This window comes from Carya illinoinensis, chromosome 16 (assembly GCF_018687715.1).
Source record: "Carya illinoinensis cultivar Pawnee chromosome 16, C.illinoinensisPawnee_v1, whole genome shotgun sequence".
Taxonomy (NCBI): domain Eukaryota; kingdom Viridiplantae; phylum Streptophyta; class Magnoliopsida; order Fagales; family Juglandaceae; genus Carya; species Carya illinoinensis.
Window position 1 is genome coordinate 29,814,600 of NC_056767.1, and position 19,769 is coordinate 29,834,368.

The 19,769-nt window shown below is 38.7% G+C and overlaps 2 protein-coding genes and 1 long non-coding RNA gene across 6 annotated transcripts; 2 read left to right on the top strand and 1 right to left on the bottom strand.

Moving 5' to 3' along the window:
• Positions 1–405: 405 nt before the first annotated feature.
• Positions 406–2,680, top strand: LOC122299259. Its single transcript, XM_043109379.1, has 3 exons — positions 406–793; positions 1,787–1,810; positions 2,249–2,680. Exons 1-3 carry the CDS (start codon positions 595–597, stop codon positions 2,548–2,550), a joined length of 525 nt encoding a protein of 174 aa, XP_042965313.1. The 5' UTR covers positions 406–594; the 3' UTR covers positions 2,551–2,680.
• A 1,165-nt stretch (positions 2,681–3,845) lies between these two features.
• Positions 3,846–8,483, top strand: LOC122299260. The gene is made up of 2 exons (XR_006239641.1): positions 3,846–3,997; positions 7,348–8,483. It is a non-coding gene; the product is annotated as an uncharacterized LOC122299260 (long non-coding RNA).
• Positions 8,484–13,587: 5,104 nt separating this feature from the next.
• On the bottom strand, positions 13,588–18,909 carry LOC122299254 (two-component response regulator ARR12-like). Of its 4 annotated transcripts, none has more exons than XM_043109374.1 (8): positions 18,751–18,909; positions 18,231–18,379; positions 17,605–17,757; positions 16,974–17,378; positions 16,808–16,884; positions 15,539–16,271; positions 15,000–15,433; positions 13,588–13,858 (listed from the first exon to the last, which is right to left on the bottom strand). In XM_043109374.1, exons 2-8 carry the CDS (start codon positions 18,376–18,378, stop codon positions 13,766–13,768), a joined length of 2,043 nt encoding a protein of 680 aa, XP_042965308.1. In that variant the 5' UTR covers position 18,379; positions 18,751–18,909; the 3' UTR covers positions 13,588–13,765. The 4 variants fall into 4 exon arrangements, with proteins under 4 accessions (XP_042965308.1, XP_042965309.1, XP_042965306.1 ...); XM_043109375.1 differs by having other exon boundaries at positions 13,588–13,876; XM_043109372.1 differs by having other exon boundaries at positions 13,588–13,837; positions 15,000–16,271.
• Positions 18,910–19,769: the final 860 nt, after the last annotated feature.

Here is a 19,769-nt window from a genome sequence, read left to right on the forward strand (position 1 = left end):
ATATAAGGTACGAGGAGAAAATTACACCTCATTTTTCAAAATCACTTAATAATTACTCATATAGTTTGCCAGTCATAAGTTGTTTATGATCTTAGTCATGATCATATTTTAAAATCACCATTAGAGCTAGAAAATTACAGAAAATTAAGGAGAAAAATGAATGTATGGATGATGAACATGACGGCAGTCCAAGTAATTATTTATTAGCACTCTAGCAGCACAACCACCATCAGCAAAAAGTAAAATAAGCAATCAAACCGAAAAAGAATAAAATGTCAATAAGAAATTGAATAATTAATATGTTCATGCAAGCGCATTAGAAACAGAAAAACATTGACTTTTGAACCAGTGGGATGTTACCTTACACCAGATTTTGTAATATAAAAATTGGCACGACTGAACAGAGGTGTATGATGATATGATCGGTTGGTCTGGCATGGTAACATTTGGATACAGCTCATAAATGTGAAGTCTTGACTTCTTCAAACAAACACAACAGCGGAGTTCAAGACATGAAAACTAGTACAGTTTCCTAACTAGCCAGGTGTGCTCTAGATCTCACTTTCTCACAGAGAGAGACAGAGAGAGACAGAGATGTCAAGGCGATCTGATTCTGGGGCATGCTTGAGGTTTTGTTTGGTCGTATTTGCAATCGTATCAGCTCTGGGAGTGTGTGGGCCGGCTCTGTATTGGAGGTTCAAAAAGAGTTTACGGCTTGGGGGTACCGTAGCCTCTTGTCCTCCTTGCATCTGTGATTGCCCCCCTCCTCTGTCCCTTCTCAAGATTGCTCCTGGTATAAATTCTCTCTCGCGCTCTGGGTTTCGTCGTTTTTAATTTGGTTTTGGTGTATTTTCTGTGGGATGCTGTAAAAATCTGTTTTTGATTGGTTATATATTGATTGAAATGAAGTTAGGCAGTACCCATGTCATGAATTTGTGTTTTTGGATCGTCGTCTTGCTGATTCTGGATTAAAAGCTCTTTTCTATTTGTTTGCTATCCGATTGGTTTAAGAAAGTTAAACCCAATTCAGGTTTGGATTTATTTTCTTATTCAGTTTCATTATGTGCTGACAAACTCGTCGATTTGGGGCCTTTTAATAATCTCGGATTCTGAGATTTCTAATTACCTGCCTCTTTAGAATACTTTTCAATTAGTAAATTCTAATTCATGTTAAGAGGTGTATTTCTGTTTGAATTTGCCTATGATTTGGATTTTGGTCCTCTTCGTTCTTGTTAAGGTGCTTCTTTGTCGTTATCACTCTCGTTATCACTCTCTGGTAAACTGAAGAAAGAATGTACTGGCTACTTTTCTGGATGCTAAGGTTATATCATATGGCAATCTGTCTATTGCTTTCCAGCTAGTTGTGATATTGAAAGTATAAGGGTGGGCTGAAACAAAAATAAAATCCAAATGTTTGATTCTCGATGAAGAAATGGAGAATAGCCATTCGTTTGGCAAAAGTTAATAATAGATCTAGGGGTTTGCTTGTCAAAGTTGTTTCATAGAAAGAGGGTTTAATTTATTGAGAAATCTTCTCTACATGCTTCTATAAGTCTTCTTTTGCACCTATTCTCTTGCATTATGTTTCATATAGCTGTCTGCAACTTCTTATTCCAGGGTTTGAACAAACTAGTTTGGCTATCAAAATTGCATGCAGATCGGAAATTCAACTATTGATTTTCTTGTCTTTTCTTTTATTCATCACAGCCTTATTTGCTATATTTGGGATAGGATTGTTGATTGTATACTAATATTTTTCATCTCTGGTTTTTGTATTATTTTGCAGGGCTAGCTAATCTCTCCATTGCAGGTTAGATTTCATCCTGCTGACTCAACTTGGTGAAGAAATTACCATGTCAATTTTGTTTATGTTTATCTATTTTCTGTTAAATTATTGAAGAATATCATTTCATCTAAACAGCTTATTTTAGAACTTGTTGCTATAAATTTGATTTTTCTAACTATGGAGCTCCAATCTTATTATATAAAGCTTGCTAAATGACACTTTTCCGGGGTTTCAAGTCATTTCGTCCTTTCTGTCGGGTGTTTCTTGTTTGCTATTTCAATTCAAATGCTAGAAAATCTAAACAGCTTATTATAATATACCCCAAAAATCATGCCATCTTCCAATAAATAATTTTAGGATATTCTTCCAATTGATGTGGTTGTTGGCACTTACTGCTTACAGAATGGATATCTTTCTAGTTGTTTGTGATATGAATCTGATGTTGATTATGCCAATGAGCAGACTGTGGAAGTAATGACCCAGATCTCAAGCGAGAGATGGAGAAGCAGTTTGTTGACCTTCTGACAGAGGAGTTGAGGCTGCAAGAGTCTGTTGTGCAGGAACGTGCTCGCCATATGAACATAACCTTTGCTGAAGCTAAAAGGGTGGCTTCCCAGTACCAGAAGGAGGCAGAAAAATGCAATGCTGCTACTGAAACCTGTGAGGAGTCCAGAGAGCGGGCTGAGGCATTACTGATAAAGGAAAGAAAGTTCACTTCATTGTGGGAGCGACGTGCCCGTCAAATGGGTTGGGAAGGGGAGTAACTGTAATCTATAGAATTTGATATATTTGATACAAGTTTTTCAGACCACCGGCGGTGAATTTTTTCACCCGTGGTATTTATAAAAGCACGCAAGCAAGGTGCTTTGAGTTGTCACCTTGTCGAAGCAGAAATGCTCTCTCTCTCTCTCTCTCTCTCTCTCTCTCTCTCTTTCTCTCTCTCTCTCTCATTGCCATTAGATGCCACGTATACATTCACGTTAAATTATAAATTACAAGGTGATGGATCTCTCAGCTTTACCACTCATATATTGCAGTTCTAATCATCTTGTTATTCGTTAAGAGAGGTGTTGAAGGGGGATGGTTCTAATTCTTGTGACGAGCATTTCCTTCCTTGTTAGTAATGCAATTTCATTGGTTGGTTGTCTTGTTTCAACGTGTTTTCAGCTTAAATTTAACGACTTTAACCAACTTGGTTTCCAGTTTGAGAATTTGAATTTTGAATATTAGATTCAGATATAATTATGAATGTCGTTACCGATTAGCATTAGTCAAGCTTGCTTCTTGTTGCTAATCGATAAATAAATAAAGCTTGCTAGTTGCAGTTCCAAAGGGTGTATAATGCACCAGCATTTGGACGAGGTTAACTTAAAAGACAAAGCTATGGCCTAGCTTAGGTGGTTTATTGCTCTCGTGAAGAAACAGTCCCCGTGATGCATTTTCCCGCTATCCAAACAGGCGCTGAATATCCTTATCAGACTCCAACATATATAAATCAGATACGTGGGGTCGTTTCTGTCTCCCCAACTGTCAACCGATTGAATTTCTTCATAGGAAATACAGTCCAATATTAGATTTGGATGGGAGTAGAAGCTTCCTACACCATATCGAAAAAGACACCAAAAAACACGGTTTCAATTTTCAACGTTGATGCACCGACACAACACAGCTGTGAGGTGGTCCTTATTTTATCCTCCCATACAGACACACATGCATATACGATATATATATATATATATATACACACCTTACGTATTACATAAAATTTTAATTTAGATCTTTCCTAGACCGGTCAATCATATCTATTATACACTACCCAGATCCAAAATTTCTCAAAATATCAGACATTTGTTTTTTGGGCGAAACTTGAAGCTTTGTTGCTTCTGTGAACTTCTTGGAGTATATATGGATTTTTAGTCGTTGTATTTTGTCGATAAAACTATAAATATGTTGTCAGATGGGATGGAAACTTCAAGGAGTAATATAGTGGAGAAGAAAGGCTATGAGCAGGGAATGGAGGATGTCCTGGGTCGAAGCTGCAAACTTTGGCGAGGTTTGTTATCCATAATTGTTTTCACTGAATGAGTTACTCTTTTGGGAGTCCATTAACGTTCAGCTTTATGCGCAGTGTAATTGTGGAAGCTGTGAAGGTGGATAGTTTGCAGAGACTTTGCTCATCTTTGGAGCTTCTTCTCAGCAAAATTGTGAGACGTAAAGTCAATTTTTTTCCTTATTGAAAAAGAAAAAACAGAATTCTCTATTCTTGAATATGTTGATCATTTAAATTAATGTCTATTAAGTGAAACAAAACTGCTGTAATAGGTGATAGCTGTGCATTTATCTCAATCTGATGTTTCGGATACACATTTGGACTTTTAGCTCACCCTTAAATATTTGAACTTTACACACACAGAAAAACGACTTTCTTATCCTCTTTATTACGATAAACAGAAAATTATTAGAAAAGAACTCTTAACAGTGGCATACATATTCAGAGTGCACTATGTACCTGGTCGCTGAATAGATTCTTCATTCATACTAATCAGGATTCTAATTTTAGTTCTGATTACTATTCTTTGTTGTGAAAGACATGGAAAAAATAAAGTAGAAAGCACCACAAGACATATCTTCATACTTCTCTTCTTTAACATGGTCACCACTCTTATATGGAGCTATTCCATCTCCTAAATTTTAGGATTCCAAAATGCTAAGATAAATGAAATAACTTTGTATATTTCATCTTGCTGTTTACAATGAGGCTTGCCTCTTTTATACACGAGTTGTAGGTGCTGTACGTAATGCATGTGCAGGCAACTGAGTGCTGCAGCTAGTGGAGCAAGTGCTGCGCAGGTGCTGCATGTGATGTTGGTCTACTCATGTGCAGGCAACTGAGTGCTGCATGGGGATCGTTGCTTTGCTGCAGCTAGTGGAGCAAGGTGCTGCATGTGATGTTGGTCTACTCATGTGCAGGCAACTGAGTGTTGCATGTGCAGGAATCATTGCTTTAACAGACCCCCTCAAGTCAAGCGGGAGATCTCTTAAGCGCAGACTTGAACAGAGATGGTGAAAACGTGCAGCTGGAAGTGGTTTTGTAAGCACATCGGCTAACTGATCTTTGCCCGAGATGAACGACACAATGAGAGACTTATTTAGGACCCGATCCCTGACAAAATGAAAGTCAATTTCCACATGCTTAGTTCTAGCATGGAACACTGGGTTTGATGAGAGATATGTTGCGCCTAAGTTATCACAGTAGAGAGTGGGAGCAGTGCTGAGAGTTAGACCAAGGTCTCGGTACAGATGTTGTAGCCATATGAGCTCGGCAGTGGCATTTGCAATGGCTTTAAACTCAGCTTCGGTGGATGACCTTGCAATTGTTGGCTGCTTCTTAGAGGACCAGGAGATGAGGTTTGGTCCAGAATATATGAGGTATGCACTGGTAGAGCGTCTGTCGTCTATACATCCTGCCCAGTCGGCATCTGTGAATGCACTTAGGTTCATGGTTGCCGATTTAGAGAAGAGTAAACCAGTGTGAGGAGTATGCTTGAGATACCTCAAAATTCTTTTTACAGCTTTCCAGTGGGGTATTCTTGGTGTATGCATGTACTGGCATACTTTGCTTGTGGCAAAGGCAAGATCGGGTCGAGTGAATGAGAGATACTGTAATGAGCCGACAATACTTCTATAAAGAGATGGATCATCAAATAAGTTTCCCTCATGCATACTTAATTTTTCGGATGCTGCCATAGGGGTCTTTACTGATTTTGCTGATTCCATTTTGGTTCTTTTGAGTAAGTCTGCAACATATTTGGCTTGAGAGAGCAGTAGACCATCACGTGTATAAGTAGCTTCGATCCCTAAGAAAAAGTTGAGTCTACCGAGATCAGTGATTGGAAACTCAAGTCGCAAGGTTTGTACAAGGTCAGTAATAAGTTTCATGTCAGCTCCTGTGATGAGTAAATCATCAACATACACAAGAACATAGATGGGCTTATGGCAGGAGATGCGAATAAATAGAGAGGAATCAGCAGAGGAGATGGTGAAACCAAGATCCACTAATTTTTGACTGAGCCGAGAATACCAAGCACGTGGAGACTGTTTTAAGCCATAGATGGCTTTCCGAAGCTTGCATACATGGTTTGAAAACTGAGGATTAGTAAATCCGGGAGGCTGTGCCATGAAGACAGTTTCAGATAATGGTCCGTGAAGAAATGCATTTTGAACATCATATTGATGGATAGGCCACTCATTTGACACGGCAGTAGCAAGGACTAGGCGAATGGTTGTGGCTTTGACGACGGGGCTGAAAGTTTCGTCATAGTCGATGCCCGATTGTTGCAAGAAGCCCTTAGCAACTAATCGTGCTTTCCGTCTCTCGATTGTTCCATCAGCAAACTTCTTAGTGCGGAAAACCCATTTGCACGAAATTATGTTCGTAGCTTGAGCGGCTGGAACTAGGGACCATGTGCAATTAGCAATGAGTGCATTAAATTCTTGGGACATTGCAGTCCGCCATGCAGCATACTTGTGGGCGATGGAGAAGCAAGAGGGATTTTCAGGAATTTCAAGGGTAGTAGTGAGGTGGGCTTGAGAGGTGGAAGCATATGATTTTTCAAGAGAGATCCAAACTTCTCGTGCGGAGATGCAGCCCACTACCTGAGCTATAACAGATTCAGATAGTGAGGAGATTAATGCAGACATGACCATTTGGTCATGTTGCACCCACATATCATATTCTGGATTAGGGGAGTCATTGGACAGTTTGGGTAAGGGAGCTAGATGAGTGCCATCTACAAACTTGAATAATCTTTGGCCTTTTAGATATGGAATGATTTGAACCTTCCACAAAAGGTAGTTTTCGGGAGTAAGCTTGACAACGATAATATGAGACAGATTTGGTGAGGAGAGGGAGGGAGGAGGAGAAAGGGGATTAGAATCACTCATGGTGGACGATTAGTCCTGGTATAGCTCTGATACCATGCTAAGATAAATGAAATAACTTTGTATATTTCATCTTGCTGTTTACAATGAGGCTTGCCTCTTTTATACACGAGTTGTAGGTGCTGTACGTAATGCATGTGCAGGCAACTGAGTGCTGCAGCTAGTGGAGCAAGTGCTGCGCAGGTGCTGCATGTGATGTTGGTCTACTCATGTGCAGGCAACTGAGTGCTGCATGGGGATCGTTGCTTTGCTGCAGCTAGTGGAGCAAGGTGCTGCATGTGATGTTGGTCTACTCATGTGCAGGCAACTGAGTGCTGCATGTGCAGGAATCATTGCTTTAACACAAAACCATCAGAAAAACCTCTAAAGGTATCACCTCATGGATGTGAGCCAGCATTAAATTGTTGATATCTTGACTGTTTCTCTACATTTTATCTCCATGAAATGGAAAATCTTAAAATCAGAAAGCAAATTTGGCTCTTTAACGAACTCATTTTACGGTTGACATGTGTAGGATGAGGCCACAGTGAATTATGTCTATAGCTTGCTGTTCTAGTTTAGTTAGCATTTTTTTATATTCTCTTTTAGTAAACAGCACACTCATTTAGACCTTCATACAGATTTCAGTGGATACCCTGGTGAAGAGAGCATATGATAATTGGCATGAAGTAATAGAATATGATAGCAAAGTCTTGAACTCCCTTGCCAGTACTAAGAAGAAGATGAGAGCCTCAGCTGCACTGCACGTATAGCTGACCACAAATATGCCTCAGATCAGAATAGTAAGACTATTCATAACAGACAGCAGAATATCTCTGAACCGGGCACACATTGCCACTATAACCACTAGTCAGTCCCTTGGTTGATTGAGTTTCCGTTTTTGAGGTCTCGTCAAACACCAGTTATGACATTATTACCGACAAGAAGAATTCTCAAGCAGCATAGATTGTATGTCAGTCGGAACTTCTGCAATTGGGGGTTCACACTTTTCAAAAGATTGGTCTCACCCAAGGAATGGTCAAGATCGGAAGATCTTTTTGCTGAAATAATCCGACTTAGGAGTGCAGAGATGTGGTGAATGATGATACGCAGAGACTGCTAAATACATATAGTATGGGAGTCGGTGTGGGAATGGCGGCTGGTTTTGGTCTTACAGATGAGGCTTGTTTCTCTTGTAGTGCAGAATATCTCTGATAGATAGGACATTTCAGCATCAACATGGCCGGAGCTCAGGGAAAGCTGTTGTTGGATGGCTTAAGCTTAAAATCACTTTAAGGTCGAGGAAATTTGCAAGTAAGAGAGCTGCAGAAAGGAGAGTTCAGCTTACCGAGCTAGATTGACCTGAATCGTTATCTATTTTCATCTCGGGTTCTAGTGATGATATAATATGGTGCCTTGGAATTCGATGATTTCACTGCCCAGAATACAGACCGAATTAAAGATGAAAGATTGGGATTCAAGCATTTGCATAGAGGGGCTTCACACGATTTCAGTTTTCCTTGTCATTGGTGACTATTCCCACCAAAGAGTAAAAACGAAAGGAGATGAGAAAGAATAGTCACGTATCAAGTTTGGTGAATGTTTCCATTTACTCGTTCCAAGCGTCTTTTCTCTGCAATTTGTTTTCCTTGTCTCATGAATTTCCCCAGCATGCATTTCTGTTCATTTGTTTGTAACATCATCATTCTTTTCTCGATACTTACTAACGATGCAATCTTTTTCAATAAGGGAAACATCGCCTTGCTTATATTTTTCAGTGTTTGTCTTTGTATTAACAGATTAATCCCGAATGCATATAACAGCTTAAGACTGGTGGTTTTTTTTTTCATGGTGAAATTGCAATAGGTTAATTTTTCTCAAGTTGGAATAAACGTGTTTTGTATTTGTCAATTCTAAAAAATAATATTGTTTTCAACTGTTCAGGCAACAAATTCTCACCATGCAAACTATGCAGCTCACAGTGATGTAGTGCACTCACCTACACACGTAGCTGCTACAGATTCTATTCATGCAGCGCACTCACTGCCACATTGTACCACACTAGCACTACCACACTAGCACCTGCTAGAGCAGCCTCAACAAAGCACCCACTATAGTTCGCGTATCATGCATGACCACAGTTGTACAATTATGTTATTGTAAGAATATTACTTTACAAATTGTTTAAAAGAGAGGTAGTGCCTCATGTAAACATTGCATAGAAATATACAATTATAATTTGAGCATGGTATCGGAGCATTAAGGACTTGCTGTCCACCATGTCTGCTTCTACCTCTTCTTTTTCTTCCTTCTCCACCCCTCCCTTACCCAACTTCTCCCATCTTATCTCAGTTAAACTTTCTCATGATAATTACCTTCTCTGTAAGGTTCAAGTTGTCCCTTATCTGCGAGGACAACATCTATACAAATATGTTGATGGCAGTTGTAACCTCCCCCCACCAAACTCCCCGATAACTCACCCAATCCAGAATACGAAATTTGGGTTCAACATGATCAATTGATCATGTCTACCCTTATTTCTCCCCTCTCTAAATCTATTATTGCTCAAGTTGTCGGATGTCCTTCTGCTCGTGAGGTATAGCTTTCCCTTGAATCCACCTATGCCTTAGCATCACAAGCTTGACTAATCCAAACCCAACTTTAACTCGCTTCTTTGAAAAAGGGCACTGACTCTATCCAAGCTTATTATTAATGAGCAAAGCTCCTTGCCAACACCATGGTGGCTGCTGGGCAACCTTTGTCTTCTGCAGAGTTTGTCCCTTACCTGTTAGCTGGCCTTGGCCCCAATTATGATGCATTAGTTTCTTCTGTACAGCACAAATGAACCTTATATCTATTGAGGAGCTACTTAGTCACCTACTGGTTCATGAGGCTCGGTTGCAGCACCATGCAACCGCCACTTCTCTTTTCTCGACACCAGAACCCACTGCAAACTTTTTTGGTCGCAATTGTGGTTATTATAGCCTCCATAATGGCAATTGTAACCATGGCAGAGGTCATGGACCCTCTGGGCACTCAAGTAATCATTTTCCTATTTCTTCTCAATCTTCACTTAGCTCAGACGTATCTGTCAAGTGTGCAATAGAATAGGTCACACTGCCCTTATGTGCATTTACTAATTTAATCAAGCATACACTGCTACTATGTCTCCTTTGGTTCATTTCACCTCCACCCAACCATTTGATGGTGCCTGGTACCCTAACACAACAGCCACCATTCACATTACCAACGAGCTTGCCAATCTGAATTTGCAGGCTGTTGAACATCATGGTGATGATCATCTTCGAGTTGGTGATGGTTCTTTAGTCCCAATTACTCCTACTGGTTCCACCACTTTTCCCTCCCCATATTCTCAATTTCTTTTAACTAAACTTTTATGTGTTCCTTTCTTTACTAAAAATCTTGTTTGTGTCTACCAGTTTTGTCTTGACAACAATGTTTACTTCCAATTTTTTTCTGATGGTTTTTGTGTTAAGGAGTGCAACACCAAGAAAACTCTGCTCCAATGGACAACCTCTAATGGCCTTTATACATTTTCTACATTGTCTCCACAAGCTCACTCAAGCACACTATCGTCTGTCCCACTTTGGCACTTCGGACTTACTCATCCTTCACTCAAGATTGTCCACTCTATTCTTCTCCAACAAGGACTTTTGTTTGAAAAATTTCCTTCAAAATAGTTCTGTAATGCATGTGCCATGGCTAAACGACATTGTGCACTTGCTCTAACCAAGCTTACTAAATCTTTAGCTTCTTTTGATCTTGTAATTAGTGATCTCTGGGGGCCTTCACCCCATGTTTCCTTTGAAGGGTTTCGATATTATATATCTTTTGTTGATGATTATTCACGCTACACCTGGTTGTTCCCTTTGCAAAACAAATCTCAAGCACTGTCAACTTTTGCAAAATTCAAAGCATATGTTGAACTACAATTTAATTCTAAAATTAAGCAATTTCAAACAGATTGGGGAGGTGAGTTTAGGTCCTTCATTGATCTTCTCTCCACCTCGGGTATTAAGCATCGAATCACTTGTTCTCATGCTCATACCCAAAATGGAATACTGGAGAGAAAACATACACATAGTTGATTCTGGGTTAGCTTTGTTAGCTCACATTTCCATTCCATTACAATTCTGGCCTTATGCTTTTCAACATGTTGTTAGAATCATCAACATGCTTCTATCCTCTTCACTGCAAAATCTTTCTCCATTTTTCATCTTACACAACCAAACTAGACTTCAAAAGCCTTCTTGTATTTGGCTCAACATGTTGGCCCTTAACACGGCGTTTCAATCCTTATAAATTTGACTACAGATCGGTTCAATGTGTATAACCCAGGTCTCAGCTCGAACCACAAAGGTTCAATTTGTTACCACATTCCAACACGCCGTGTTTTCATCTTCAAAGATATTTGGTTCAATGAAGATCTTTTTTCCTTTGCTCATCCACCCGAGCCCAACTTAGTTTCTAAGCCCACCTATGTCTCACTTCCTTTCATTACTCTAGGTCCAATATCTTATACTCCATCAATATTAGGCCCAATCCCTTCCTCAAGTCCCACCCCGTCTTCTTCCCCCAGCCTTTCTCCTTCCCACTCGAGTCATCACTCTGTTTAGCAGCTTGCACGTTTAATATTGACATGCTTGCAAATTGGCTTAGCTCGCCCACAACAATGTACAGATGGCATCATCCCTTGGCCACCACCTCAAGATCACTTGTCCCACCTCTCCACCACCACCCTTCCTATTTTTCCATTGCTCAGAAATATCCTAAATGGAGACATGCCATGACAATTCAATTCAACGCCCTTATCAAAAGCTAGACCTGGACCCTTGTACTTACTATTGATGCACCAAATGTTATCTCATGCAAGTGGGTTTTTCGTACTAAATATCTTGTAGATGGCACCATCGAGCGAAGGAAAGTTAGATTAGTGGCTAAGGGCTTTTTACAACAATCAGGGCTTGACTATGATCAGACGTTTAGTCCAGTGGTGAAGACCACTACAATTCGATTAGTCTTATCTCTTGTGGCCACAAATGGCTGGCCCATCAACCAGTATGATGTATATAATACATTTCTTCATGGACCACTCATTGAGACAGTTTTCATGGCACAACCACCAGGCTTTGCTCACTCTCAATACCCTTCACATGTGTGCAAGATTCGGAAAGCTATCTATGGACTTAAACAGTCCCTACGTGCATGGTATTCTAATTTAAGCCAAAAGTTAATTGATCTTGGATTTCCATCTCAACAGCTGATGCTTCTCTGTTTGTTCGAATATCTGGATCAACTTCAGTGTATGTGCTTGTGTATGTTGATGACTTACTTGTCACAAGTTCTACTATGAAAGTTATTATTGAGCTTCTTCATGCACTGCGCACAGAATTTCCCATTACAGACCTTGGTCCACTACACTTCTTCTTAGGAATTGAAGCAACACAAACTCAAGAGGGCCTTTTGCTCACATAGAAGAAGTATATTGAAGATCTCCTTAAACGCGCCAACATGACTTCATGTAACCCAATTCAAACTCCAATGGCCACTTCTGTCAAGCTCAGCCTTCATGATGAAAATCTTTTCAAAGACCCATATCTATACCACAACACTGTGGGTTGTTTCCAATATCTCTATTTCACACGGCCTGAACTTGCATTTGCAGTAAGCAAGATGTGTCAATACACGCATGCACCTCGACTTCCTCATTGGCAAGCCGTAAAACGGATACTTCGATATCTAAGAAATAGTGTCAACCTTGGTTTGCTATTTTCAAAATCCAACGCCATGAATATCAATGCATTCACCGATGCCAGTTGGGCAGGTTGCCCCGATGATCAGTGGTCTACTAGTGCGTATCTCATATACTCAAGTTCTAATCTAATTTCTTGGTCTTCTAAGAAGCAACACAGAATAGCAAGATCCTCAACAGAAGTTGAGTTCAAGGGAGTTGCTAATGCCACTACAGAAATCATCTGGGTACAACACTTGTGTAATGACCTTGGCATAACACTTAGCTCTGCCCCAACACTTCACTATGACAATTTCGATGCAACGTATCTAACCCAGTTTTCACGCATGGACTAAACACTTGGAGATTGAATTCCACTTCGTAAGGAACAGAGTTCTAAATAAATCTCCCTTAGTTGTTTTCATCTCTAGAAAGGACCAATTGGCTGCTATTCTTACAAGCCATTGACAGCAGCAAGATTTTAGCTCTTATGTTCAAGTCTATGCTTACGTTTCCTGCAGCTTGACTTGAGGGGGATCGTTCAAGCAACAAATTCTCACCATGCAAACCATGCAGCTCACAGTGAGGTAACGCACTCACCAACACATGTAGTTGCTGTAGATTCTATTCATGCAGTGCATTCACTGCCACATTGTATCACACTAGCACCTGCTAGAGCAGCCTTAACAAATAACCCACTATAGCTCGCGTATCATGCATGACCACAACTGTACAATTCTGTTGTAAGAATATTCCTTGACAAACTGTGTATAAAAGAGAGGCAGTGCCTCATGTAAACATTGCAGAGAAATATATAATTAGAATTTGAGCATAAACCAAACAAGATAAGCCCTTTGTGTATGGATGTTACATTGATATATGTTTCCTAATAGGGAAATTATTTATAAAGACCCGAAGTATACAAGTCTCATGCATTCTCTATGAAAAAGTAGGTAACTATGAGACCCACATGAAAAAATCTAGTTTTTTAAGGTGGGCTCCACTATTTTTCGAAAGAGTGCAAGTCAATTATATCTAGCATTACTCTAGGTAGGGGAGCCAAACCACCTTTTATTTGTTAATTCTCATGCCTTTTTTTCCACAGCAACAAGAAGAGAAGTCAAAAGAATTAATGAAAAAAGTCTGATGTTATCAATTGAAACCATAAAATAGCATTCAGTACCAAAGAGAGAACTTTAAAAAGTCAACACAAAAAAGGATAAAGGAAATAGATGAAGCTACAATCTCCTCTTTGAGGAATAAATTTATGATGATGATACTCTTCAATTCTCTAAGAATCGGAAGTCTCACATACACGCCCCAAGAGAGTAAGCATCAAATCCGAATTCCCCATCACTCAACATTGTCTGATTATGTTCCTGTATCAGGTGCACATGATCCTATCGCAAAATGATCAACTGGATTATACCAAGTTAAAATTATAAAAGGCCATGGATAAAACAGAGAATCATGTTGCAATAAATTCAAAGTATTCAATATGTAAATAAATATCTTATTAGTAATAAATAAAAATCAGGTACTCTATATGTAAATGGGATCTTCATTATTCAATCAAATGAATGATACAAAGAACTTGAATCGGTAGGACACATCATATAAGAGATGCATTACGAAGATCTATTTACCTAGCATTATCACAAAAGAAAAATCTTTAGTAAAAGATCAAACTATGGCATCAATAAAACAAACATCAATATGTCAATAACATAACAAAGAGGCGTGATTAGTATGTTGTCAGATCTGCTTTGATGATATGAATAACTTCTAAGATACTGGTGGAGATATCACGGAATATTTCAGTTACCAGGAGGTTCCAAGAAATGTTTGGGGCTTCCTTGTCCTAGATAATGCAGGAATTCCTGCATTGAGGAGTCGCTCGAACTTCTAGTGGACTCCTTGGGTTGTGGTTTCAGATTACATGTTAAAGGAAAGAATAAGAGCTAAGAAAGGTGCTTTGTTTAATCAGATGGCAGAAGGTGTAGGCTTTGACAGAATGTGATAAGTCATTGAAACTTGGTCATAGTGGGTCCATATATTTCCTTTCTAAATGGTCTTTATAATTTTGCTTGACTAGAATTTCTACGACACCTTGGTTTTTGGATCCTGAATGGTTGAAACCACCTAGGTGTCCTGCGATGCTATCATGGTATTATCCACACCACAAGTGAGGGCTTGTTAACAAAATTAGAGTTATTCTATTCTCAAGTCAATGCATAAAGCACACCATCCACATCACTTAAACGGTAAATTTTAATTTGTAAGATTTAAATTTTAAAATTTATCTTTCAAATCAAATTGTCATTTAAGCATTTTACTAGGTGTGCTCTACACGTTGGCTTGAAAATATAATTTTTCAAAAAATTATAGGGTACCGAACTCTTCCAAAAGATTACAACTAATCCAGAAGCTTAGCTACTCTGAGTCATGGAATCTGACATGAAACCCGCTTAAATTTATGACTTAAAGACGTGTGTGTAGAAAAATGAAACAACAGCAAGAAAAGAATGATGGTAATCATACCTGTTTCATCACTGCATTCACTATATCTTCCAAAGAATCATAATTGTTTTGAATGAAACCATTCTGTGACTTTGTTTGCTCCAAGAGGTAGTTCTCATTGATCATCATCTTTGAGTCCAGAGCAGATGTCTCAACCTCACCGTGTGGACCAATAAATAAAGCACCACCATGCAATTGGGAAATCAAAGGCACATCAGAACTCTTGCAGCAGATTGCATTATTTTGGTCCAAACAGTGGCCCAAGGGACTTATTATACCATGGACAGAAACCACAGAATTTATGGTATTGACAGTGTGGTTCAAGTTTTGATTGCAACCCTGTTTCTGTTCTTCCCATCTTTGCTTCAATGTGTAATTCATGTCCTGTACAACATTACCCATCAAGCCTTCTTGACAGTGTGCATCTCCTCTTGAATCCCCTAGAGGAGCTGAAACTGCACTTGTTGAAGAAAAATCAATTGGGCATTTTGCAGTACAAGGGCCAGTAGAAGATATAACAAAGTTATTAGAAGGAAATTGATTGTGATTAAAAGGCTCACTCAATGGTAGAGAATTTGATGAAAATCTGGATAACTGAATTGCATTCTGCCAGCTTTCATTACTGCGATTATGATCCAAAAAATTAGAACAACCTCTGCTGCCAATGTCAAAAGTGTCTGGAGTCTCTGAAGCCACTCCAAGGGAAGATTGATTTACAAATGCTCCCCTATCATCCGGTAATTGTGGATTCCCTTGTAACACCAAAGGATTGCCTGAGGCACCGGGCAATAAACCAGTTGAGCTACCAACAGTCACTCTGGTGTCGGAGTAGTTCTTAGTGACAGCTGTAAAACCTCTTGAATCCTTGATGGGACTGAAATCTCCAGTGGAGGAAGTGCACTTGCTCTGTTGCAATTGAGTCAACTCTAATGTCGGAATTCCTTGAAATAGACTTGCACTTTGATTTGAAGGTAATGGAGTTGGTTGGATCTTCCCAAGAGTATTGATGGAGCTGCTCAAGTTTTGACCACTCGCTTGTACAAGTCCAGAAGAAGTAATTCCACGAAGTGCCAAACTGGCATGGGAGTTTAGTCTACCAAGCATCCCCTCTGGTCTATATGATGATAGAGCTGAGCTTGAGAGCCTTCCAGATCCATCCAAGGAGCGAAACTCTCCGAATCCATCTAGTGAACCCATCCGCATGTACGAGGAATCTGCACCACCCAATGCAGCAACCATGCTAGCTTGCTGTGCTGCGTCTCTGTTGATTCTTTTCAGGTAGAGCCTATATTTCTGAAACATAAGATGTGAGAGTAAGCTAGGTGCCACTGCAATGTAGATTCTTAAATCTTTTTCTATTTTATATGAAATGTAGGTTCTTAAATCTTCTCAGATGTCCCAACTAAAGTGCGACCTATTTTCATTGGGCATATATACCCCACTTTCTTTCTTGTAGACTAAGCTTCTCCCCAACTCGTTGGGGCACAGAAATGCAACATATTGCTAAAATCCCCAAATTGTATAAAACTACTGCTGATCAGGACAACCCTATCTATGATTAGAAAAGTCACAGAGTATTCAAATAAAAATCTACATATACAACGAGAAATCAATTCCTTTTGAGATTTATTGTTCAATTATTTCCAAGTACTTCATGCCAAATCTTTGACAATAGTAACGGCCTTCCAATTCAGTGATATTCCATCTAACCAAATCTAATGCCATTCATGGGTCCAAAAGCTTTCTAATTCAAGACCTCTCGCAGTCTCGCTATCAAGGCATAAGGATATTTTATTTTACTTTTGAAAGTGGAGAAGAATGATTTATACCTGCAGATGGCTTGCCACATTTTCCCTTGTAAGTCCTTCAACATTCATTAGATCAAGAATTTTCTTAGGAACAGCCTCTGCATTAGAAAGAAAATGAGAAGGAATCAGGCATGATTATACTCTGGCAACAAACACAAATTATAATATCTTTGTAGCAGAGACTCACTTTCGCACCCTAATTGATTTACAGCTGCAACAAAGTTTCTGTGCAGCTCTACAGACCAAACTACCCGAGGCTTCTTCTGATTTGACGCATCTTCATTCTCTTGTTCATTTTCTTCATCATCTTCTTTCTCGTCTTCATTTTGTTCCTTCCGCTTCCTACAGAGTTTTCCATCCTGATCTGCACTACCTGTTGATATGACCCCTAGTCTACCGTCTCCGGTACCATCGCAAGCTTTGTCTTCATTCAGGGACTTGTTTAAAACCATGGAGTCAAAGTTCTTTCTTCTTATCACATGTTGCCATATGTTTTTAAGCTCTTCAATTCGAACAGGTTTCAACAAATAGTCGCATGCACCATGGGTAACCCCCTTCATCACAAGCTCAGTATCACTATGGGCTGACAACACTGGAGCCACAGTAAAAAGACAAAATTAAGTCAAATAAGCATCTCGTTCATTAATTCCAAATAGATAATTAAGTTATCTCTTTCTTAGATTGAGCTCACTATAGAAAAATCTTTCCACTCTAATTCGAACTCTTTTTTACCTTTCATCGATAGCAAAATCTAAAGAAAGTTGGGGACATCAAAGCACAAGAAATATCTCAAAGAACAAAGCAAAGCTCAAGCTTACTAATGACAGGGAGGTCCATTTCAAGCCCCACAAGCTCAAGGAGCTTAAAACCATCCATGTCTGGCATATTCACGTCACTGATAACCAGGTCAAACTTGTTTCTGTTCTCCCTCAACATTTTCAATGCCGTAACAGCCTGATTGGTCGTTGTAACTGCACAAACCAGAAATCACATTAAGAAGCCAAATTTTTTTTAAAAAAAATGTGAAATTCGAAACCCAGACACTAATGAAAAGTGAAGCATTTTCTCGTATTCTAGGATCGAAAACATAGTCTGCATAACTGGAAGAGTATACAACAGTACTAGCCACCGCTTATTAAAATCAAAGAAAAAACATAATTATACCAAAATACTCAAAGGGCAAAAGCAAATCCCATTTACGATTTCTAATCTTTCTTATAGTACAAGATGGATTCTAAAATGGCATCACCGTTCAGATTAAAAAAAATGATATGCACAACACCAAATACGAACACGTTTCAATAAAACACATACAATGCTTCACATAAAACACAAATTTTGTAAAATCAGAAAGCCAACAACAGTTCAACCACCAAACAAATGCTCCAGAAATCAACCCAACTCCATAAAAACAGAAAACAATTAGAACAGAAAGGGAACAGACCCTGATACTGGCATTTTCGAAGCAGGGTGTCCAACAGTTTTAGGCAAATTCGATCGTCATCCACAGCAAGAACACGCATACCCGCCGGGAACCTGTCCTGGTGCAAATCTTCACCCACCACACTACCTCTTTGGTTCTCCACAGTCATTCTGAGTTAACAACAACGGAAAGACTCAGACGAGAAACAGAGCACCAAACAGAGACCACAGATAAAAGTTTCAATTTTGAATGTTGGGACTCAAATATCCAAGCCTTTTTTACCAAACCCAGAAGATAAAAGAACATGCGCAAGAGACTCAGAGAGAGAAAGATGAGAAGGAGCAACTGAGAAAGTGGCTGGAGAGAGAGAGAGAGAGAGAGAGAGAGAGGAGACGGGTATGGAGAGTGAGCAAAGGCTGTACGAGATGCACAATGATGGTGATGGCCAGAACAGAGTGAAGGGATTCAACCCAACAAAACAGACATCTTTTCTAGTATTTTAGTGAAAGACTTTTCTCTTTCTGCTCCTCTACTCTCTTACCTTCGCTGGAAGAGCTGTTCTCTCTCTACTGTATATTTTGTCTCTTGCTTTTCTGTGCCAACAGAACTGCAAAACCTTTATATTTATAGCTAAATTTTTAATTCCCCTCTACATTATTCTCCTCTCTCTCTCTTCAAAACCTTTTTCTCTTTTCAATCAATTTTTAGGTAATCTTTCTCTGTTTGTCTGACTTTCTTTCTCCAGTCTCCATATCGTATATGGGAAAGGAAAGACCTTTAGGGTTCTGATAATGTAGGTGTGATGTCCACCACAGTTTCATAGACCCCACCCTTTTTCTTTTATAATAATTATAAAATGAAATCACCAGTGAGGAATGTTCAGTTATCAAAAATCATAAAGACCTTTGGCCTTTACCTCTCTGTGGCTATTCTAAGTCAAATTGTACTTTATACGTCTATTTCATGGGTCCCACCATTACCATATTTCATTCAGTCAATGATTTAATCATACCTATTATAAGTTTTTTTTTTTTTTTTTTTTTAAGCAAGAAATGGTACGGTTATTAGAGGGGTTAATAATTAAATAAAAAAATTTAGTTATAAATATTTATACATTCATATGTATATTAATCTATTATAATTATTTAAAAAATAAATTTTATTAAAAATAGTATTAATTTAAATTTTAAATATAAATAAATTATTATTAATACGCAGATTAGTACGTGACTTTACTTATATATAGTAAAATTTTTAGATAAATAATATTTATAATGTGTTAGCATCGTATAATTATTTAAAAAATAAATAAATAAGAGATTTATATGCTATTACACGGTATTAATATATTTTATAGTTATATGTAACATTATTCTTATAAATATAATGTTGATAATTATTGATTCCGAATAATTACTTCCACCTTACCAAATTGCATATAGAAAAAAAAAAAAAAACCATAGTGAAAAATGTCATTATCAACCTTCAAATATTCTCTTACGCCTTAAATGCTAATGCTATTCAAGCTCACCATATTTTGGAAGGATATTTATATGTCCT